The sequence below is a fragment of the Emys orbicularis genome, chromosome 19 (assembly GCF_028017835.1).
Source record: "Emys orbicularis isolate rEmyOrb1 chromosome 19, rEmyOrb1.hap1, whole genome shotgun sequence".
In the NCBI taxonomy this organism is placed as follows: Eukaryota; Metazoa; Chordata; order Testudines; family Emydidae; genus Emys; species Emys orbicularis.
This window is the reverse complement of record NC_088701.1, coordinates 13,651,756-13,674,299: the sequence shown is the minus strand read 5'-3', so window position 1 is coordinate 13,674,299 and position 22,544 is coordinate 13,651,756. Positions and strand designations below refer to the sequence as shown.

Genomic DNA, 22,544 nt, shown 5'->3' with positions numbered 1-22,544 from the left:
TGGTGGAATCTTTAAGGCCTGGCTTGACAAAGCCCTGGCTGGGATGATTTAGTTGGGGTTGGTCCTGCTTTGAGCAGGGGGTTGGACTAGATGGCCTCCTGAGGTCCCTTCCAACCCTGATATGCTATGAACTCCTGCCTTACAGGGTCAGCACAAGGACCTGGCTCATAGAGCTAAGAAGCCCAGCACACATACTGCAGCATTACAGCGAGGAAATGGGGACAGCATTGCACTGCTGTTGCCAAGCACCAAGCACTTTGAGCTGCATAGTGTTTTGGCTCAGTAGAAAAGCTAGGTATTGCGGTTATCACAGCTTCAACAGGCTAAGGGGGCTAGAAAGCCTCCCACTGAATATTTTATAAGAGCCTTTGCTAGCTCTCTACCCCCCTTCCCAGGATCTCAACTCAAGCTGCAATGCTACTCAGTTCAGAAGCTTGGGCTGCCTTTAGATTTTTCCAACTCCCACCTCCAGTTTTCGCAGGAGGAGGTTTCCACAGCAGCTACTTCCCCTCCCAGCCCCTAACCCTCTGAGTAAAGAGAGACCAGCATTGGAGCTAGAAACCAGATACCTGATTAGGGAATCCCAGAGACACAATCTCTTTAAGTGTCTTTCAGGCTAATTTTAAGCACCAAACCCTGATTTTACTCCACCATAACTCTTCCCACAGAGTCTTGTCTGTACTCACCACCTCACAGAAAGTCCTTCTCTGGAAGTTGTGTCCTCCCAGCCACTCCTGCTCTGCTCATTAAGCAGTGTTCAGCTCCTTTTATAGGCCACTTATTTAGCACAGGTGAGGGCAAATTCCTACCTTATCTCTCAGATAAAATCCTCCCTTCAATCTATTCCCAAGTATGAAAACAAGCTCCCCCCGGTGGTGGCTATGGCTGGCTTATATGGCTCCTTACGTGGCTCAGACTGGGGGTCACTGTGCAATGATGGGGCCCTGCCATTCCCATGGAATCAAGGCCAAACAGTTGCATGGTTTAAGTTCTGGAACTGGGTGCAGGTGTCACTGAGGGCCTGGCCAATGGCAAAGGAGCTTTCAGAATGCTCAGTGACATCATCCTACAGGAGCTGACGCAGACAACACAGGGGGGATCCTTAATGCTAGCTTGGGCTGGGGCCTGGGTGCTCCCCTCGTTCAGTAGGGCTGTACTGGGTCAGTGCCTGGATGGGAGACTCCTGATGGCGCTGAGGACTCTGGAGCTGGTGGTTTCCCTAGAGAGCTCTGGTGGGTGCCATGCTGGGAACACTTGCAATTGTGATAGATTCCAAGGGAATGCAAGTCAATCCTGGGATCCTGGCTATTGACAATCTGGCTCCCTACTGCCTCTTGGGCTCAGCAAGTGAGTCAAGCAGGCAGCGATGCCCATGGCCTGGGACTCGGGAGTTCTCAGACCTGGCTTCTATTCCCTGGCCTGCTGTGTGACTTAGGCAAGTTGCTTGCCCTGTTTCCCCACCCACCCTGTGTCTGTCCTGTCCATTCAGACTGTGAAGCCCCTGGAGCAGGGACATCTCTTGCTCTGTGTCTGTGCAGCGCCTGGCATGACAGGGCCCTAATCTCAGTTGGGCCCCTAGGTGTTCTTGTGATGTACATCATGATCAACTGGCCAGTAAGCCACTGTGTGTGGTGGTCTTGATGGTGGGAGGTGCTAGAGAGTCAGCGCTGGAGGCTCATTCATCTCCTTATCTCCCAACACGCAAATGGCAATGGAAGATTCTCGCACTGCCCCGCAAACAGCTCAGCTCGGTCCTCACCTCTTTCCTGGCACTGCCAGCCAGGCGGCCAGTTAGGGCCCGTGGCAAAGTGCAGATATTCTGATGGCACTCTCACTGAAGGACTATCCGGATATGTGGACTCTCTACTCAGACCTTACACCACCAGCACTCCCAGCTACTTCCGTGACACCACTGATTTCCTGAGAAAACTACAATGCATTGGTGATCTTCCAGAAAACACCATCCTAGCCACCATGGATGTGGAGGCTCTCTACACAAACATCCCACACACAGATGGAATACAAGCTGTCAGGAACAGTATCCCTGATGATGACACAGCACAACTGGTTGCTGAGCTCTGTGACTTTATCCTCACACACAATTATTTCAAATTTGGTGACAATATATACCTCCAGACCAGTGGCACCGCTATGGGCACCCGCATGGCCCCACAATATGCCAACATTTGTATGGCTGACCTGGAACAACGCTTCCTCAGCTCTCGTCTACTCACGCCCCTTCTCTACCTATGGTACATTGATGACATCTTCATCATCTGGACCCATGGGAAGGAGACTCTGGAAGAATTCCACCACATCAAAAACAACTTCAGGACCAAACTTCAAAGAGAAACTGCTGAGCTTCAGTTCATTTGCAAATTTGACACCATCAGCTCAGGATTAAACAAAGACTGTGTATGGCTAGCCAACTACAAAAGCAGTTTCTCCTCCCTTGGTGTTCACACCTCAACTGCTAGAAGAGGGCCTCACCCTCCCTGATTGAACTAACCTCGTTATCTCCAGACTGATTCTTGCCTGCATATTTATACCTGCCTCTGGAAATTTCCATTACATGCGTCTGACGAAGTGGGTATTCACCCACGAAAGCTTATGCTTCAATACATCTGTTAGTCTATAAGGTGCCACAGGACTCTTTGTTGCTTGTAATATTTTTGTGACTCCTACCTGTACTGTGGTTTCCCTCTGTACTTTGCGTTGCTACCCAGTGGATGCAAAAGAGTTAAGTCACTGTCTGGGGTGGGAGGATGGGTCCTTAAAGAACTGGTGGGAACCCATCCCTAACAACAGAGAATCTGAAAAGACAATAGAAGCCCCAAGTACTGAACAGTTGACACTACAGTGTGAGAAGTTGCCAGGCTCTGCCTGAAGACAAAGGACTAACTCCACTAAGAGGTGGAGGAAGGGAATCCGAGCTGGCTTTTGGAAGAGGCTGGCTTGCTCTCACCTGGGTCGAACGGAGTGAGATAGAGAGCCAGAATCAGAACTGGCGTCCTGAGCACTTGGCTGGTGGATTGCTCTGGCTTGGCCAGATGGACTCTGTCTTTAACTTTATTTCTCTCTGCTGACCTAAGGACTTCCCATGCTGGGTTCCAGTTCACTAAAAAACCCTGCTCTGTTTTGAAAGGCTGCTGGTGGTGCTTCAAATCCTCCCTGAGGGCGCTGTGCCCTGAAGCGGACAATGTCAGTACAAGCCTCCGGCAGGGGTCTGGCTTGGCTGTTTTCTCTGTGGGGAGCCAAGGAGAGAGACAAGGATTGAGTTCTCGAGTTGTGGAAGCCATGGGCTTGGCCCTGTGGAACTACCAGGGTCACTCCCAAGGGACAGGTTACAGGCCGGCCATAGACCCTGTGGATCCGCAACAGGGCCACTAGGAATTAGACTGATCCCCACCCTCAAAGCAATGACTTTCTGCGGCTGTGGGGCTGCTCACATTATGAGAGGGAGCTGTCTGGTAGGAGCAGGTTAAGATCCCAGGCTAGAGCATGGTGTTCTAACCTGATTAGGCCTCATCCACAGGCCGTTGTCCTAGCAGAGGGGGTGCTCTTGAAGCAGTGAGGTAGGCCTCAGAACCTGCACAAGAGGCCATAACCCTCCACGAGGCCAGTCAGTTCCCCCGGAAGCATTTGTTCCTGGGAGAGTTTCCCTCTTTAGCCAGCTCACGGGCAGCTCTCCCATCCATCCCACAGACTGGAAACATCTTGCCCCTGGGTTCCCTGCAGGGCCGGTTCTAGGTTTTTGGCCGCCCCAAGCAAAAAATTTTTTGGCTGCCCTGGGTTCTCTATTCCCCCCTCCCACCCGCACCCCCCGCCACCCCAGCCCTGGGCTCCCCCCCACCAGTGATGACTCTGCCTGCTCCCCCCTCACCTCCAGCCGGTCCGGCGCTGGCAGGGTCGGGGTAAGCAGCGGGGCTCCCGGGCCGCGTCTCAGCCCAGGGTCCCTCCATCCAGGGCTCCCGCCTCCAGGACTGGCCGGGACCTGGGAGGGCAGAGCCGGGGGACCGCCCCCACAGAGGGCTGAGGAGCCGGGGCAGGGTAGCCCCAGAGGCAGCGGAGCCCCGGAGAGCGGGATGCGGGCCCCGCACGGCAGCGCCCAGCCCTCTATGGCCCCGCTGCTGCTGCTTCTGGCCGCCCTGCCACAGTCCCTGGGTGGCTTGGGCCGCTTCGCCCAGCCCCGGCTGCAGCGCTGGGGGCGGCCGCCCTGTGGCACCTGCAGGCGGCTCCGTGTGCCCCGTGGGGTGTCCCCCAGCCTGAGTGTCCCCCGCTCGAAGCCTGCCCGGCCCAGCCACAAAGTGTGGGCGCTGCTCCCCCGCGGCGTGAACCGCAGCGGCTACAGGGCGCCCCCCCCGCGCGCACGACATGCTTCTGCTGCCAGGGCCGGCTCTAGGCGTTTGCTGCCGGAAGCACACAAAAAAAAATGGCCAGAATGTTGCCCTTGAAAATGTGCTGCCCCAAGCACGTGCTTGGTTTGCTGGTGCCTAGAGCCGGCCCTGGTTCCCTGGCTCCATTGTGTCTGTAGTGTGGTGGATGGACCCTTGTCTACCATCCTTCATTTGGAAGGGTTCCAGGTTTCCCAAAGTGCGGGAGCGCCCCTTGCTGGGGGGCAAAGCAGGAGCTAGAGGGCGCCGGGAGGTGTCACAATTGTTCCCTAGAATCTCTGCTGTCATTTAAAAACACCGGTCTCTGGCTGTTACGGTTGCAGAGGAAATTGTCAAAAGATGACTCAAGAGATGCAGCACCGGCTGCCTGAGTTCGGGTGACTAGAGGGAGCTGTCCTGACAGGGGCCTCTGACTTTCCAACGCCTGAAGCCATAGCTGGGAAAGGTGTGAACTGCCCCATCATCTCATTGTGGGCTCACCCAAAGGCCAGTGCTGGGACTTTGAATGTCAGCACTGTTAACTATTTCAGTGCTGGTCAAATCATGGGAGAAGGGAGTGGGAAGCTTTGATTACCAAGATTGCACTAACGAGGAGTCCTTGTGGCACCTTAGAGACTAACAAATTTATTTGGGCATAAGCTTTCGTGGCCTAGAATCTTATGTCCAAATAAATCTGTTAGTCTCAAAGGTGCCACCGGACTCCTTGTTGTTTTTGCTGATACAGACTAACACGGCTACCCCTCTGAAACCTGTCAAGATTGCACTGTTGTCCCTGTGGAGCAGCTCCTTGTGAGTCGGCTCTTAGTGCTACATGGCAGAGCTGGCGCGTTTGGGTCTGCGATCCCCTGGGGGAACTCCCACAGGTTTCACAGGTTTGGGGGAAATGGGCCATTGAAACAGCTGCCTCAGCGCCACAAGGCGCCCTGGTCCATAGCTTGGAGCTGCCATGGGCTCAGATCCAGTAGAAGAGCAGGATGCCTTGTGCTTTATCAGTTGTCTTGTCTTGTCTAGAGGCCATACTGTGCTGGGCTCTGCACACTGAGCTGGGCAAATATTTTGTCTCAAAGAGTAAATTCAGAGAAAAATGCATTTTTGGGGACAGAACCAAGACTATTTGGCAAACTCAGCCTGAATTCGCAAATAGTTTTGGTTGGGAAAACAATGGAAAATGTCAAAATATTTCATTCAGTGTTGTCAGTTCTCCATTTTGATAAGAAAAGCAAAAAAAAGTTGTTTTGGTTTGAAATGAACCAAAAATATTTTTTCGGATTTTTCGGTTTGCCACCGAAGAAATCAATGTCTCGCTGAACTCAGCCTGCGTGCACGTGCACGTTCTCTCACACACTTAGCAAAACTGCTGCCTGTGTTAAAACCTCCAGCCTTGCAAATCGTGCCAAGGGGTTTCTAAAAGCTCCTAGTGGGAGAACCGTGAACACATCCCATTTGGAAGCCAGTACCCACAGAGGCAGTGACTGTAGTGACCCCTTATACTGCCCCCCAGCAGCTCCACTCCTGCGCCCGGAGCTGCTCAGAGATGTCAAGGTTGCTCACATCATCCAATCTGCCCTCCTGCAGACAGGCCAGAGAGACGCTCACAGAATCACCACAAGCAGGGTTGTCCATGCCGATCCAGCCTAGGCCCGGCCTGCTGGTTCTGGGTTCTCTTAGCACAGCACAGGCCAGGTTGGATCTGACACCTCAATGTTCTGGCTCGAGGAAACATCTTACGTCCCTCTAGTGGCTCAAGAGGTGACGTGTGTCGAACTGGGTTCATGATGCATGGATTATGAAGCACCCCAGGCCCTGGGGTATTTAGAGCTGGGGGTTTGGTTTGGCCCATTGGAAGACTGTGGGGCAACAGTTGAATCTGAGTTTGGGTTTTGAACTCTTAGATTCTAAGGCTAGAAGGGAACATTGTGATCATCTACCTCATCTGACCTCCTGCATAGCACAAAATACCTACAACAGAACTAGCAGAAAAACATCCTATCTTGATTTAAAAATTGTCAGTGAAGAAGAATCTACCACGCCGCTTGGTAAATTGTTACTATGATTAATTACTCTCACCGTTAAAGATGTACACCTTATTTCCAGTCTGAATTTGTCTAGTTTCACCTTCCAGCCACTGGATCGTGTCAGACCTTTCTCTGCTAGATTGACGAAACCATTATTAAATATTTGTTTTCTATGTAGATGCATATAGACTGTAATCAAGTCACCCCTTAGCCGTCTTTTTATTAAGCTAAATAGATTGAGCTCCTGTAGTCTATCATTATAAGGCAGGTTTTCCAATCCTTTAATCATTCTTGTGGCTCTTCTCTGAACCTTCCAATTTATCAACATCCTTCTTGAATTGTGGACACCAGCACTCAGCATGGTATTTCAGCTGTGATCACAGCAGAGACAAATACAGAGCTACAATATCCTCTCCTCCTACATGAGATCCCCCTGTTTGTGCATCCCATGATCACATTAGCTCTTTTGGCCACAGAGTCACACTGGGAGCTCATGTAACTCATGTTCACCTGATTATCCACCTTGACCCCACATCTTTTTTCAGAGGCCCTGCTTCCCAGGATAGAGTCCCCCATCGTGTAAGTGTGGCCGACATTCTTTGTTCCCAGATGTATACATTTACATTTAGTTGCATTAAAACTCATATTGTTTGTTTGCACCGGTCACCAAAAGATCTAGATCGCTCTGTATCAGTGACCTGTCCTTTTCATTATTTACCACTATTATTATTTTGTTATTCATCATTGTTATAATTTACTTACCGTTATTGACCATTATTTAATGTGTGCCATGTTGCTTTTATATTGTTCTACTTTTTGACCAAAATGTCATGGGCATCAAGTCAAATGTCTTTCAGAAGTGTAAGTCTGTTACAGCAACACTATTACCTTAATCAACCAACCTTGTAATCTCATCAAAAAAGCTATCAAGTTAGTTTGACAGGATCTGTTTTCCATAAACCCATGCTGATTTGCATTAATTACATAACCCTCCTTTAGTTCGTTATTAATTGAGTCCTGTATCAGCCGCTCATGGCCCTGGTTCTCTGTGGCCTTGTACTTCAAGCCATCATCCAGGGCCAGGGCCAGGGCCATGCCACATGGGTGTCATGCATAGCCAGATCAGGGCAGGGGCACCAGAATGGGGGGCGGGGTGAACGACCAAGAGGCCTGTCCTGTCCACTTTTCACCAGGGGCCTGGCCCTCTGCTCCTCCTCTTCCCCCCAAGGCCCCGCCTCCCAGCCAGGTCAGAAGCAGAGCCCAGCCCAGGGAGCCTGGGCAACTGTGGGGAGCTGTGGACCCTTCACTTGCCCTGGGTAGGGGGCCCAGGGGGTGGGGACACAGGCTGAGGACTGCTCTCAGGCAGGTGGAGGGGTCTGGGTTCCCTGGCCCAGCCCAGCTCTGGATTCTGGCTTGGCGGGGGGCAGGGCTTTGGGAAAGAGAATGGGTGGGGCCACAAAGGAGGGGGGGCCTCATGCCCTCCCACTTCTAGGCAGAATCCGTCGCCCCTGGATCAGGGTGTTGGTGTTTTCACTTGTTTTGCACTGGTGTGAATGGCAGGGGGCATTGAGGAGCGAGCCCTGCACCCCTGGGTCCGGCTCAGGCCCCGCTCAGCCAAGAGCTGACGGCGAATGTTCAGGGGACGTCACACAGCCGGGGTTTGGCAAGAGCAGAGCAGACTGTTGCTCCGTGTGATGGGGTTGCCGCAGTTCACGGAGGCCCTGCTGAGGCCCCGCCCTTGAGCCCAGCCCAGGAAGCCACGGCCCAAAAGGGGAAGCTGCTGTCAGCGCTTGGGGAAGTGTCAGTGTGGAGTGAAGCTCTGCGGTGGCTTCGAGTGCCTGGACCAATCAGATGGTGGGATCGCTGCCGTCTTCCTCCCCCCCCCACCCCCCCACAGTCAAAGAGGAAGCACCAGTTGAAGGAGCGGCAGCAACGCAGCCCCATCTCCCCCCGCGCAGACGTGCCATTTTGGTGACTTGGTGCCTGTCAGGTGTGTAGCCGTTGGGAGGCCTGGTCTTCTCCCTCCAGCGGGTTATTGGGTGCGGAGCGGGGGCGAGATCTCACCTGGAGAGATGTCTCTGCCCTCCATCTATCAGCACAAGTTCGCGGAGAAGCTGACGATCCTCAATGACAGGGGGAAGGGCGTCCTCATCCGCATGTACAACATCAAGAAGGTGGGTGCGGTCGACCTGCGGGGCGGGGGAGGATGAGTTTGCATCAGTCTTACCTTTGGCTTGATTGGGAAAGGATGGTTCTTCAGTGAGTAGAGTAGGGGGCTGGGTGCCAGCATGCCTTCATTCCTGGTCCATGGAGGAGAGTGGGGTCTAGTGGTTAGAGCAGGGGGGCGTGGGAGCCAGGATGCCTGGGTTCTAATCCTGGCCTAGGGAGGAGAGTGCGGTCTAGTGGTTAGAACAGACGGCATGGGAGCCAGGATGCCTGGGCTCTACTCCTGGTCCAGGGAGGAGAGTGGGGTCTAGTGGTTAGAACAGGGGGCGTGGGAGCCAGGATGCCTGGGTTCTACTCCTGGCCCAGCGAGGAGAGTGGGGTCTAACAGTTAGACCAGGAAGAGGTGATCAGGAGTCCCAGTGCTGCCAGACATATTCTAGGACTTAGGGGAAGTTGATTTCTTTCACTCTCCCATGGGCTAACAGCTCCTTCGGGGCAGCTGTGAGGGTTCATTCCTGAGGTGCCCGGGAAGGGAGGGGGATTCAGATTGGGGTTCAGTTGAGAATTCAAGGCCAATGCAGGGCGAAGGTTCAGGCTCAAACCCACTGAGTTGCTCTCTGAGATTTTGGTCCCAGCTGGTGGAAACCTCAGGAGACTGACTGCTTCCAGGAGGGCCCACCCCTTGGGCTCATATCTCCTGCGAGCCACACCCAGTGCACAGCCCGGAGGCAGGCTCCTCTGGCTATAGATCCTGCTGCAAGGGCCGAGGCAGGGGCAGGAGCTGTGACTCCCAATCCCCAGGGATCCCAGCTCAGTGTCTGACCTGCCCAGAGCACGGACAGGCAATCAGTGAACTCACCCCGAAGCCCGGCTTGGCTGTTCCCTGAACCCTTTCCTCAGGGCCGCCCAGAGGATTCAGGGGCCCTGGGGCAAAGCAATTTCGGGGGCCCCTTACATTAAAAAAAGTTGCAATACTGTAGAATACTATATTCTCGTGGGGGCCCCTGTTGGGCCCAGGGCCTGGGGCAAATTGCCTCACTTGCCCCCCCCTTTGGGCAGCCCTGCCTCTCCTTGTGGGCTGCCCCATCCTATGCTCGGCTGGTGGCTCCAGCAGTTTCTTGGGTTCCTCAAGATTGTAACATGCTGATCAGACACCCACATTCCCCCTCCCACCCAGCAATGGATGGAGGCAAAAATCCTAGCTTGTGCTGGAGCTGGGAGCATGGGCCTAGCAGACTGCAGCGGTGGGAGACAGGACTCCTGGTTCTCTCCCAGGCTCTGCCCCTGACTGGCTGTCGTCCCCCCCCCACACACACACACACACTGTGCCTCAGTTTCCCCAGACGGATCCAGCTTTCTTAAGTGCCTGAGGATCCTTGTTGGATGATGAATGTTGGACATTACTGGGGCAGTGATCAGGGTGGGGGTTAGCATGGGGGAGGGGGCCTTCTCTCTCGGCTTGGGGGGTCACCTGATCTGGCTGTTGCTAGGTTGCTGCAGTTAGACTGGGTAATGTGCCAGTGCCCTGGGGGTCAGCACCCAGCTGGGGCAAGAGGCTGCTGCAGGGGTAGGCAACCTTTCAGAAGTGGTGTGCCGAGTCTTCATTTATTCACTCTAATTTAAGGTTTTGCGTGCCAGTAATACATTTTAACGTTTTTAGAAGGTCTCTTTCTATAAGTCTATAATATATAACTAAACTATTGTTGTATGTAAAGTAAATAAGGTTTTTAAAATGCTTAAGAAGTTTCATTTAAAACTAAATTAAAATGCAGAGCCCCCGGACCGGTGGCCAGGACCAGGGCAGTGTGAGTGCCACTGAAAATCAGCTCGCGTGCCGCCTTCGGCACGCGTGCCATAGGTTGCCTACCCCTGGGCTGCTGGGTAGAGGCTGGAGGTGTTCCAGCCACAACCGGAAACAGCTGCCGCCTGCCCCCTTCCTGGTGGGACTGGTTGGCAGCTTCCTCTTTCCCAGCTGGGCCTGGTGATAGCATCCCCTGTGCACGGATCATGGCCCGTCCTGCTCCAATTCGGGACTGTTTTCCCCAGGGCTCCCTGCTGGGCCTCCCGGAGCTGGGGGGAGGAGTTCCTGCCCTTTGTTTACACAGATTGAGTTAACCCACTGATCCTGAACTCATGGTGTGCCACAGCAGCAGGAGAGCCCTACCAGGCCTGAAAGCTCTCACAGGGGACTCTTCCATCGCTGCTTGCCGTACGTCAGGGGTAGCCAATCGACAGACTGCAAGCCACATCTGGACCACCAGACGCTTTTGAACCGAGCCCAAAATCTTATTTACTTATTGTTATCACTATTATTATTTTTTATTCGTTTCTCTGGAGTCTGGACCTTGACCAAGAATTTTGGACCTTGACAAAAAATAATTGACTACCCCTGCAGTACATGGTCTATGCCACACAGTTGAGCAGCTCTGTTTCAACCCAGGAGAGGGCAGTGATGAACAGACACCCCAGCCAGCTCCTTCCATTAGCCAACCTATGGAAAGTTAAATGGCATCATGAGTTCACCGGGCCCAGTCCCTGCATCCACCCACTGTGAGGGGCTGTAGGCCAGGGGCACCATTTAAGATTTTTTTGTTGAGGGAGGGGGGCAACTTTAACTATGATGCCAGGGGCTACTTAGGCACCTGAAAACTCTAGTTCTTTTGCAGATTAATTTAGAAATTAGCTGACAGCAGCACTGTATCTAATTCCCATATAAAGAAAGAAAACTAAATAACTATTAGATCCACTAGGCTCTAATACAGAGGTGGGCAAACTACGGCCCGTGGGACCCTCCTGCTCGGCCCCTCAGCTCCTGGCCTGGGAGGCTAGCCCCTAGCCCCTCCCCTGCTGTTCCCCCTCCCCCACAGCCTCAGTGCGCCGGCGGCCGGGCAGCGCAGCTGTAGAGCCCGGCCTGACCCGGCTCTGTGCTGTGCTGTGGCGTGGCTGGCTCCAGCCCGGCGGTGCAGCTGTAGCACCGCCAGCTACCGGTGCTCCAGGCAGCGCGTTAAGCGGGCAGGGAGCGGGGGGGTGAGGTGGATAGAGGGCAGGGGAGTTTGGGGTGTGGATAGGAGTCAGGGTGGTCAGAGGGCAGGGAACAGGGGGGTTAAATGGGTGCAGGGGTCCTGGGGGGCAGTAAGGAAGGAGTGGGGGTTGGATGGGGCGGCGGGGGCAGTCAGGGGTGGGGATTCCGGGGGCGGTCAGGGAGCGGGGAGTGGTGGATAGGGCAGGGGTCCCGGGGGGGGGCCCCATTAGGGAACAGGGGGGTTGGATGGGGCAGTAGTCCTGGGGGGGGCCATCAGGGGCGAGAAGCAGGGGGCGGGGGATAGGGGACAGGGGCCGGGTCATGCCTGGCTGTTTGGGGAGGCACAGCCTCCCCTAACCGGCCCTCCATACAATTTCTGAAACCCGATGCGTCCCTCAGGCCAAAAAGTTTGCCTGCCCCTGCTCTAATACTAACATGTTCCAACATCTTGTGTCAAGACACTGGTTAGCTTTAAAATTTTAATGTATATTCTTATTCTTGAATACAACAATTTAAACAATTGTAGAAAAATCTAGATTACTTCCTATCACTTTTTTGTAGTTCGCCAAGCTTGGTTAACCTTTTAACCTTTGGAAACATCCTACTAGGGCAAGGCCCTGTGAATTTATACTGCACCCACCTTGGGGTGACACTTTCAAGTCACTTTCACAGTATTGCCAACCCCAAATGTTCAAAACTCATGAATCAGGCTCACCAAAATAAAGAGATTGGCTTTAAAATCATGAGATTATGTAAAAATAATAGCGGTGTTCTTTTTATTTGCCTTCTGCTTTTTGAGCCTTTAGGGTGCACTGGGGTCATATTTCGAAGCTTTCTCCACAGCCATGGGGGCTAGAAACTTCATTTTTCTTTAACAAAGAAGACTGAAATCATCACATATTCACTTAACTTGAAGAACTGGGGCTTTAAGGAAAACAATAATTATCATGACACTTATGACAAAATCATGAGAGTTGGCAACCCTGCTTTCACTTCTGTTTAAAAGCTAGTTACTTTCCAGAAGGCCCTTAAACACAACACTACAATGACTGAGTTGCAGTTTTCACAGGAGAATATAAAAAACTAGAGCTGTCAAGCAATTAAAAAAATTAATCGCAATTAATCACGCTGTTAATAATAGAATACCATTTATTTAAATATTTGTGGAATTTTTCTACATTTTCAAATATACTGATTTCGGTTACAACACAGAATGTAAAGTGTACAGTGCTCACTTTATATTTATTTTTATTACAAATATTTTCACTGTAAAAAAGAAACAAGAAATAGTATTTCATTTAACCTAATACAAGTACTTGAGTGCAATCTCTTTATTGTGAAAGTTGAACTTACAAATGTAGAATTATGTACAAAAAAAACCCTGCACTCAAAAAACAAAACAATGTAAAACTTTAGAGCCTACAAATCGGCTCAGTCCTACTTCTTGTTCAGCCAATCAGTAAGACAAACAAATTTATTTACATTTACGGGAGATACTGCTGCCCGCTTCTTATTTACAATGTCACCTGAAAGTGAGAACAGGCGTTCACATGGCACAGTTATAGCCGGCGTCACAAGATATTTACATGCCAGATGCTGTGACGATGCAGTTCTGGCGGAACCCAACTGAGAGTGCCAACTCAGGAAAAATTGCTCAAACAGGGCAATTACAGCTCAAGGCTGGGGTTTTTCCACCTCTAAGGCAAACCAAACCAGCCAGACTAAGAGGACTTCGGTCTCACCCCACTGTCTAACCGCAAGTCTCACAAGCAATTTCCTTAGACACTCCAGTTTCCCAGTATCACCACCAGTACCACTCGTTATGGGGACAAATGGTTATGAAAACCAATAGCCCAGTAAAAGAAAAAAAAGGTTCTCCTGATCCCAAAGGACCAAGCCCCAGACCCAGGTCAATATACAAATCAGATCTTACCCACAAATCACGCTGTTGCCAATCCTTTAGAATCTAAAATCTAAAGGTTTATTGATAAATGAAAAAGATAGAGATGAGAGCTAGAATTGGTTAAATGGAATCAATTACATACAGTAATGGCAAAGTTCTTGGTTCAGGCTTGCAGCAGTGATAGAATAAACTGCAGGTTCAAATCAAGTCTCTGGAATACATCCCCCGCTAGGATGGGTCATTCAGTCCTTTGTTCAAAGTTTCAGCTTGTAGCAAAGTCCTTCCAGAGGTAAGAAGCAGGATTGAAGACAAAATGGAGATGAGGCATCAGCCTTATATAGTCTTTTCCAGGTGTAAGAACACCTCTTTGTTCTTACTGTGGAAAATTACAGCAAAATGGAGCCTGGAGTCACATGGGCCAGTCCCTGCATACTTTGCTGAGTCTGAAGGCATATTTGGCTTCTCTCAATGAGTCCATTGTATAGCTGATGGTCCTTAATGGGCCATCAAGCAGGCTAGGCAGAGCTAATCCCAGCTTGTCTGGGATGTCACCCAGAAGCATAGCATAAGTTTGCCATACAGACAGTATAGAGCCAATATTCATAACTTCAACTACAAAACTGATACACACATATAGACAGCATAATCATAACCAGTAAACCATAACCTTGTCTTAGACACCCCATTTGACCCCCTTTATAGAAGATTTGGGTGCCACTACAGGACCTTGGTTGCAACAATGATCTATATGGTCCCAGTTTATGTCAATAACGTCACAGATGCGCTAAAGATTTATCCACCATTCGAGAGGCAGGGACGGCTCCAGGCACCAGCCGAGCAAGCTCGTGCTTGGGGCGGCAGATTCCCTCCAATCCTAGGGTGGCACGGCCGCCCTTTTTTCCCTTTTTTTTTTTGGTTTGCCGCTCCGGACGCCCTGTAGGGGGCGGTGGCGTGGAGGAAGGGAGCGCCCTGCTGGGAGTAGGCTGCACGCTCCGTCTACCCCAGCCGGTGCCAGGTCTGCAGCAAGCCCAGCAGCCCACGTCCTTCCCTCCCCGCCGACCTTCAATTCACCTGCAGGCGGGAGCGGCGTGGAGCCCTCCCAGCAGGCGGCGCGGCGGGAGGGGCCGAGTGGCGAGCGCCCCGGCTGAAGGAAGCCCTGGCCACCCCCCTTCTCTCTCTTCCCCCACGCTCCCCCCCCCATCCGCTAGCTGGGGCGCGCACTCCGCTGCCCGGGGCACGTCTGCAGCGCAGGGAGTCCCGCTAGCCAGCGCGGCCGGGGGAGGGAACCGTGAGCCGCCAAGTAAGTGGCACCGACAGTTTGCACCCTGGCTCCGGTCGCCCTGCACGTTTTTTGTTTTTTTGTTGCTTCGCCGCTCCGGCCGCCCTGCAGGGGTTTTTTTTTTTGCTTGGAGTGGCAAAAAAGCCAGAGCCAGCCCTGTCGAGAGGACATGCATCCATGCTGATGACTGGTTCTGCTCAATAACGACCCAAAGCAGTGCAGACCCACGTATGTTCATTTTCATCATCTGAGTCAGATGCCACCAGCAGAAGGTTGATTTTCTTTTTTGGAGGTTCGGGTTCTGTAGTTTCCGCATGTGAGTGTTGTTCTTTTAAGACTCCTGATCGCATGTTCCACACCTCATCCCTCTCCGATTTTGGAAGGCAATTTAGATTCTTAAACTTTGGGTCGAGTGCTGTAGCTATCTTTAGAAATCTCACATTGGTACCTTCTTTGCGTTTTGTCAAATCTGCAGCTAAAGTGTTCTTAAAATGAACAATATGTGCTGGGTCATCATCCGAGACTGCTATAACACAAAATATATGGCAGAATGCGGGTAAAACAGCAGGAGACATATAATTCTCCCCCAGGGAGTTGAGTCACAAATTTAATTAATGCATTCTTTTTTTAGCAAGCATCATCAGCATGGAAGCATGTCCTCTGGAATGGTGGCCGAAGCATGAAGGGGCATATGAATGTTTAGCATATCTGGCACTTAAATACCTTGCAAGGCCAGCTACAAAAGTGCCATGCGAACACCTGTTCTCACTTTCAGGTGACATTGTAAATAAGAAGCGGGCAGCAGTATCTCCTGTAAATGTAAACAAATTTGTTTGTCTTACCGATTGGCTGAACAAGAAGTAGGACTGAGCCCACTTGTAGGCTCTAAAGATTTACATTGTTTTGTTTTTGAGTGCAGTTATGTAACAAAAAAATCTACATTTGTAAGTTGCACTTTCATGGTAAAGAAACCAAAACAATCTGGTGTGTGACACCTACTGAGCAACATACAAAACAATCTAGTGTGTCACACTCACTGACCACCATACCAAAACAATCTAGTGTGTAACACTCACTGAGCACCCTACCAAAACAACCCAGTGTGTGACATCCCCTGAGGAGTATACCAGAAAAATCCAGTGTGTGACACCCACTGAGCACCCTTCCAAAACAATCCATTGTGTGACACCCAAGTAGGGTGACCAGATGTCCCGTTTTTAAAGGAACAGTCCCGTTTTTTGGGACTTTTTCTTATATAGGCGCCTATTACCCCTCACCCTCTGCCCCGTTTTTTCACAGTTGCTATCTGGTCACCCTACACCTATGGAGCCCCCAACCAAAATAATCCAGTGTGTGACTGTCACGGAGTCCCCGGGCGATGCTCTGGAACTGCTCCCCACAAAGCCAGTCAGGACTTTGGGGAGCCTCCTCTCCCTCGGAGCAGACCGTCTTCAGGGCAAGAAGCTCACATGGCTTCACCTCCTGGGTCTCTCCTGGGAGCATTCAGCATATGCCCCTCCGTGCGCTTCCCACAGCGAGTCCGCCCCGGCGGGGTCCTAGGGAAGCCAAAAGGTTCTGCACCCCCCACTTCGCAGTCAGATGTGACTCTCAGCCAGCCAGTAAAACAGAGGTTTATTAGATGACAGGAACACGGTCTAAAACAGAGCTTGTAGGTACAGCGGCGAACGGGACCCCTCGGCCGGGTCCATTATGGGGTTCAGAGAGCCAGATACCCACGTTTGCCCTCACTCCTCGTCCCCAGCCAGCTCCAACTCTGAAACCCCCTCCAGCCCCTCCTTCTCCCGGCTTTGTCTCTTTCCTGGGCCAGGAGGTCACCTGATCTCTTTGTTCACCTTTAGCTTTGTTCACCTTTCCCCACCACCTAGAGACTTAAGAAATGCATAGGGGAAACTGAGGCACTCACACAGTATTCAGAGGAAACATTAAGAACAGTCCCACTTTGTCACAGTGACATCCACTGAGCACCCTACCTTAACAGTCCAGTGTGTGACATTCACTCAGCACCCTGCCCTAACAATCCAATGTCTGACCCCCAATGAGCACCCTACCTTAACAGTCCAGTGGGTGACAACCACTGAGCACCCAACCCTAACAATCCAGTATGTGACACCCACTGAGCACCCTACCAAAACATTCACAGATTGAGACAATCTGAGACCTTTTCAAAGCTATCCACCCTGGATCTTTCAAAAGGAAAGTCAGTGGATCCATTTACAACAGAAAATTTCTGGCTGTTAGGAACTGAAACTTCCTTGATTAACTCACTTGCACATAGGGTGACCAGATGTCCCGACTTTATAGGGACAGTCCCGATTTTGGGGTCTTTTTCTTATATAGGCTCCTATTACCCCCCCACCCCCGTCCCGATTTTTCACACTTGCTGTCTGGTCACCCTACTTGCACACCATTCAGTTGTAGCAAGCTGCTTGTACAGTTTACCATGAGGACTCCTTTCCCTAGCGGCTTTTCTAAGCAACAATTCATCCCTCACAGAAATTCTGCCTTTACCCTCTTCACCTAGGGCTTGCTCGCTAAAGGAACACTTTCCTGAGCAACAACAGACTCTTTCTGGGTCTCACTTACATCCAGGATCACCTCTGGCTCATCAGGTGGATTTCTACACAATCCCCTTTCAGGCCAACGGCTAGATTTCATAGTCAAAAGGTTAGAAGCATTCTCCTTCCCTTTGCCACACACAAGTTCAGGAATCTTTTTCTTCTTGCTACAAGTTTCCAAACTGTCAGTAGGTAACACAATCAAATCACCTTTATGCTCTTCTTGTACCCTGGCTAGGATATCACCCTGATCAGACAGTGTTGTTACATCCTTTTCCAACCACACACTGGCAACAGGCAAAATACAAGCACCAGAATTGTCTGATCTCTGGGATTTTGCTAAGACACTAACTGGATGCAACCTAGTTACAGTGCCATTCTCCCTAGCAGACACAAACTTAGGACCATTCCCTTCCCGGGCTTTAGTTGAATCCAGAACGAACTCTGAGACAACTGCATTACCCTCAACCATCACAGGCTGAAAGGCATCTTCTGTCTACTTCACAGATGAAGAGCTGGACACACATTCTCCTTTACCAGACACACAGCTTGGGATCTCATTTCCCTTCTCCCAGCACACAGGGCTGTTCACAGACAACTGCCTGGAGACCAGCATAGCTTCCTCCATAGGCAAGTCATTACCCCCAACAGACACAGGCACATTTCCTTCACTGTCACAATTCTCCACACAGGTAACAGGTAAGGTATAAGGACACTCATTTCCCACTATCCTTGCCTTCCCAAACTGCTGACTAGACAAAGCCATCAGCTCACAAGGCTGCCTAGGCTCCTCCAAAATCTTGTCCTCCTCTTCCTTGTCTTGATCTAATTCCAGATTTATCTCTGAGACATTAGATAGACATTCAGAAACTTCATTCACAGCTAAACAGCTACTTTCCAAAGACAAACTTTTGGAGAAAACCTCCATAGACACAACCTTAGGATTAATCCTCTCCTGTGCATGGTTTATGTTAACTTGACTGAACACAGCTTTAATATCATTCCCAATCATAAGATCCTTAGGGATTGTGTTTTTCACTCCCACAATCATGATGCCCTCAAATCCCTTCCATTTAAGGTGGATTTTAGCCAAAGGCACCCTGACAAAATACTCAGAGAAGGCTATAACTGTTACACTTTCACCTGGCAAATAATCTTCCTTCCTGACAAGACTTGCTTTAACCAGAGTAATAGCTGCTGCGGTGTCCCTCCATGCCATACACCTTACTCCATTCACTTCTGCACTGCTAATAAACTCTGCATTATTTTCCCCATATTTAGCTTTAAGGTCAAATTCTTCAGAGACAATAGAAACAGCATTTGCACACAGGGCACCAGCGCTGGGCTCTGTGTGGCTTGCCTGTGAGTTTATAATAACAGGATTAGCATTTACCGTGGCATTTGGGGTTGCTGGTTTTGGACTGCCCTTCAGGGTCGGGCAATCTGGTCTCATGTGGCCAAGCACACCACAGTGATAGCATTTAACCTGTTTATTCTTGGGGTGAGAGCTTCTGCCCTCTGGGCCCCCATGAGTTCCCTTAGAAGAGTCAGGGCCAGTTTTACTTTTAAATCCTTCCCTCCTCTTGAACTGGGGAGAATGGTGATTAATTTTTCCCTGGGGTTTATACCCTTCTCGAGCCCTGTTTTGGGCATAGGCATCTGCAACCTCTGCAGCCTGTAGAACTGACTCAGGGTCCCTATCACACACAGCTGCTCTCAATGGTCAGGCACAATATCTAAGAACTGTTCCAAAGTTATTAAATCCAGCAGTTTTTCAAAACTCCTATGCGCCTTTGCTCCCACAACCCACTTTTTAACAAAACCCATCAGCTTATGAGCACATTCTACAAAAGAACAATCATTAGACGTTTTAAACTTTCTAAACTTAACCCTGTAAGAATCAGGAGTAACCTTGAACCGCCTTAACACAGAATCTTTAAACCGCTCATAATCCAAGGCTTCTTGTTCCCCCAGTTCATTAAATACCTCCCTGGCTTTTCCAGTCAGTCTGGTCAGCAGGACAGGCATTCGCTGATCATCGGGGATCTGGTAGAGATTGCAGAGGCATTCAAAGGTAGACAAAAACTCCTCTATATCCTCAGTATCATTGTAAATGGGACACATCCTCATCCAGTTTTTCTCGTGGCGGTGGGGAAGTGGAGCACCAGGCGGTGGTGACTTTCTCTGCTCTTCCAATACTAATAGCTGAAGCCTGGCCGTTTCCTGTTGCATCTGTTGAGCTCTATTCTTCCTTTCATCAGCTTCTTTTTCTAATTCAGCTATCTTTTGCTTTTCCAGCAATAGAAGATCTGCTAGCTTCTGTTCATGCTCAAATTGCAGTTTACTTGTTGCCTTTTGCACTCTAATTTTTTCTGCATCTTCTGTAGCCTCAGGTAAGGGCTGTGCTCCTGCCTCCTGATCACTGGCCATTAACAGATCTCTCAGTTCTTGATTTGTAGCTTTCTTTCTAAAGCTTATCCCTTTCTCTGAACACAAATCTTCCAGGGCTTTTTTGTCAAGACCCTCATATGCTCTTTGCTCACCTATTGCAACTGCTCTTTAACCAACCAAACTCTCAATACCAAAATTTGGATAGTGTGGGGTTCTGACCCAAAGCTTAATTGACCTAGTTCTGTGGATCCTTGCACGACTACGCCACTGTGACGATGCTGCCTGTGGGAACCAGCTGAGGTCACTCAATTAGGGAGAACTTAGGGTTACCATACATCCGGATTTCCCTGGACATGTCCGGCTTTTTGGTCCTCAAATCCCCGTCCGGGGGGAATTTCCAAAAAGCCGAACATGTCCGGGAAAATAGGGAGGCATAAGCCAGGGTCTGCCTGGCCCCAGCACGACCCGTCGGGTCCGCAGCCCAGCCGCCTCGGCTACATTGTAGCGAGCTCGGGGGGGGGGGCGCAGCTGCAGAAGGTGGCGGAGGGGCCGCTGCTGCCCCCGCAGGCCGGGCGGACCGCACACCCCAGCCGAGCCCGCAGGACCACGGGGAGGCGGGCCCAGCCAGCGGCTCGGGCTTCCCTCGCGAGCGGGGACCCCCGGCCACTGGGGGACCCTTCCTGCGGCCCCGTCGCTCCGCGAGGCTCGGAACCTGGCACTGCGGGAGCTGTTTCCAGCGGGGACAGACAGGCCGGGGAACGTGCTCGGCGGCGGCAGGAAGGAGGCTGCGGCGCGGGGCAGGGAGTGCGGCATGTGCCGGGGCTGCAGGGACCCGCGCCACCCCGGTCACCGCTGAGCGTCCGAAGCCCCCGCCAGGCAGAGGCTGCCGGGTGAGCGGGGGAGCAGGGCAGGCGGGGGGGGGGGGTGCAGAGGCTGCAGGGCGAGGAGGAGCAGGGCAGGCAGGGGCATAGAGGCTACAGGGGCAGGGGCGCAGGGGCAGGGCAGGCGGGGGGCGCAGAGGCTACAGGGGCGGGGGGGTGCAGGGGCTGCAGGGCAAGAGGGGAGCAGGGGTCACAGAGGCTGCAGGGGCGGGGGGGTGCAGAGGCTGCAGGGCGAGTGGGGAGCAGGGAAGCACTTAGCAACCCCCAACCAAGATCAGAGCGGGAGGGAGGAGGGGGAATGTGGGGTTCTCAGAGGAGGAGGAAGAGTTGGGGCAGGGACTTTGGGGAAGGGGTTGGAATGGGGGCAGGGAAGGGGCGGGGCCAGGGGTGGGGAAGGGGCGGAGTTGGGGCAGGGCCAGGGCCCCTGTGGAGTGTCCTCTTTTTTCAGTGTTGAAATATGGTAACCCTAGGAGAACTGCAAACAAAACGGGGCAGACAAACCCCAAAAGCTGGTGGATATTCCAATACTTAGATTTACCAAGCCAGCACTAAACAGCTCCTGTATTACTACCTCACTGGTTACTCAGAAGTCCAAACAACGCAGTTCCCTTAAAATGCCCAGCCTCAGGCCTCCATCCAGACACACATGCCAGATAAGATTTTCAGTAATCATCATCATATCTCATCATATAAAAGAAAAGGTTCTTCCAATCCCAAAGGATCAGTCACACACCCAGGTCCAATTATAACTTAGATCTTACCCAAAATACACTCTTATAGCCAATTCTTAGTAACTAAGCTAAAATTTATTAAAAAAGAAAAGAGAGAGAGTATTGGTTAAAAGATCAATATACATACAGACTTGAATTCAATTCTTGAGGTTCAGATACATAGCAGAGGTGAGCTTGTAGTTGCCAAAAGTCCTTTTAGATATAGTCCATAGGTTATAGTCCAATGTCCATATTCAGGGTGACTCCAGTCAGTGACTGGGGATCTCAATCCTTATGGCTTAAGGTTTCCCCCTCTTGAAACTCAAAGCAGATCTGAGATGAAGAAGGATCATGTCCCAGAGTTTTTATACATTTCCTGCAGTCTTTTGGCCTTAGAAAACAATAGGCTTAACTTTCCTTCTCCTAAACATCATGGGAATTAGCACAGGATAATTTATCCATTAAACAGTTCAGATACAGGTTACCACAACCTTCAAAGAGACATATAGACAATAATACTATTTCCCTCAAGTGTCTTCCTAAATGTTAATACTCCTTTTTGATCTTTGACTCAAAGCTATAGCAATAGACAAGACTTGTTTGCTTACATCACAAGACCTGAGCAAACATCTACCCTTCTGTCTCTAACACTGCAGGCTTGCATGTTAAAGCTCTATGCATTTACATATCTTCCTAACCAGTCTCTAAAGTTCCACGATGGGTCAGGTCAGTCTGTGAGTTAACTCTTTCTGGCCCTGTCGCCTTTCAATGAGATATTATATTACACTCACAACGTCACAGGTGCTCAGTGGCTGTCACAGCCAGGATTGTTTTGGTAGGGAGCTCAGTTGGTCTCACACACTGGATTGTTTTGGTAGCGTACTCAGGGGGTGTCACACACTGGATTGTTTTGGTAGCGTACTCAGGGGGTGTCACACACTGGATTGTTTTGGTAGCGTACTCAGGGGGTGTCACACACTGGATTGTTTTGGTAGCGTACTCAGGGGGTGTCACACACTGGATTGTTTTGGTAGGGAGCTCAGTTGGTCTCACACACTGGATTGTTTTGGTAGCGTACTCAGGGGGTGTCACACACTGGATTGTTTTGGTAGGGTGCTCAGTGGGTGTCACATCCTGGATTGTTTTGGTAGGGTGCTCAGTGGGCGTCACACACTGGAATTTGCGGTAGGGTGCTCAGTGGGTGTCT

General features: G+C 51.0%; 1 protein-coding gene across 1 annotated transcript in view; it reads left to right on the top strand.

Moving 5' to 3' along the window:
• The first annotated feature begins 8,481 nt into the window (after nt 1–8,481).
• The window catches only part of NCKAP1L (NCK associated protein 1 like), a 90,600-nt gene continuing 76,537 nt past the window's right edge, over nt 8,482–22,544 (top strand). Inside the window, 1 exon segment of the mRNA XM_065419328.1 lies at nt 8,482–8,583. Within this exon segment, the coding sequence (XP_065275400.1) occupies nt 8,482–8,583 (102 nt within the window).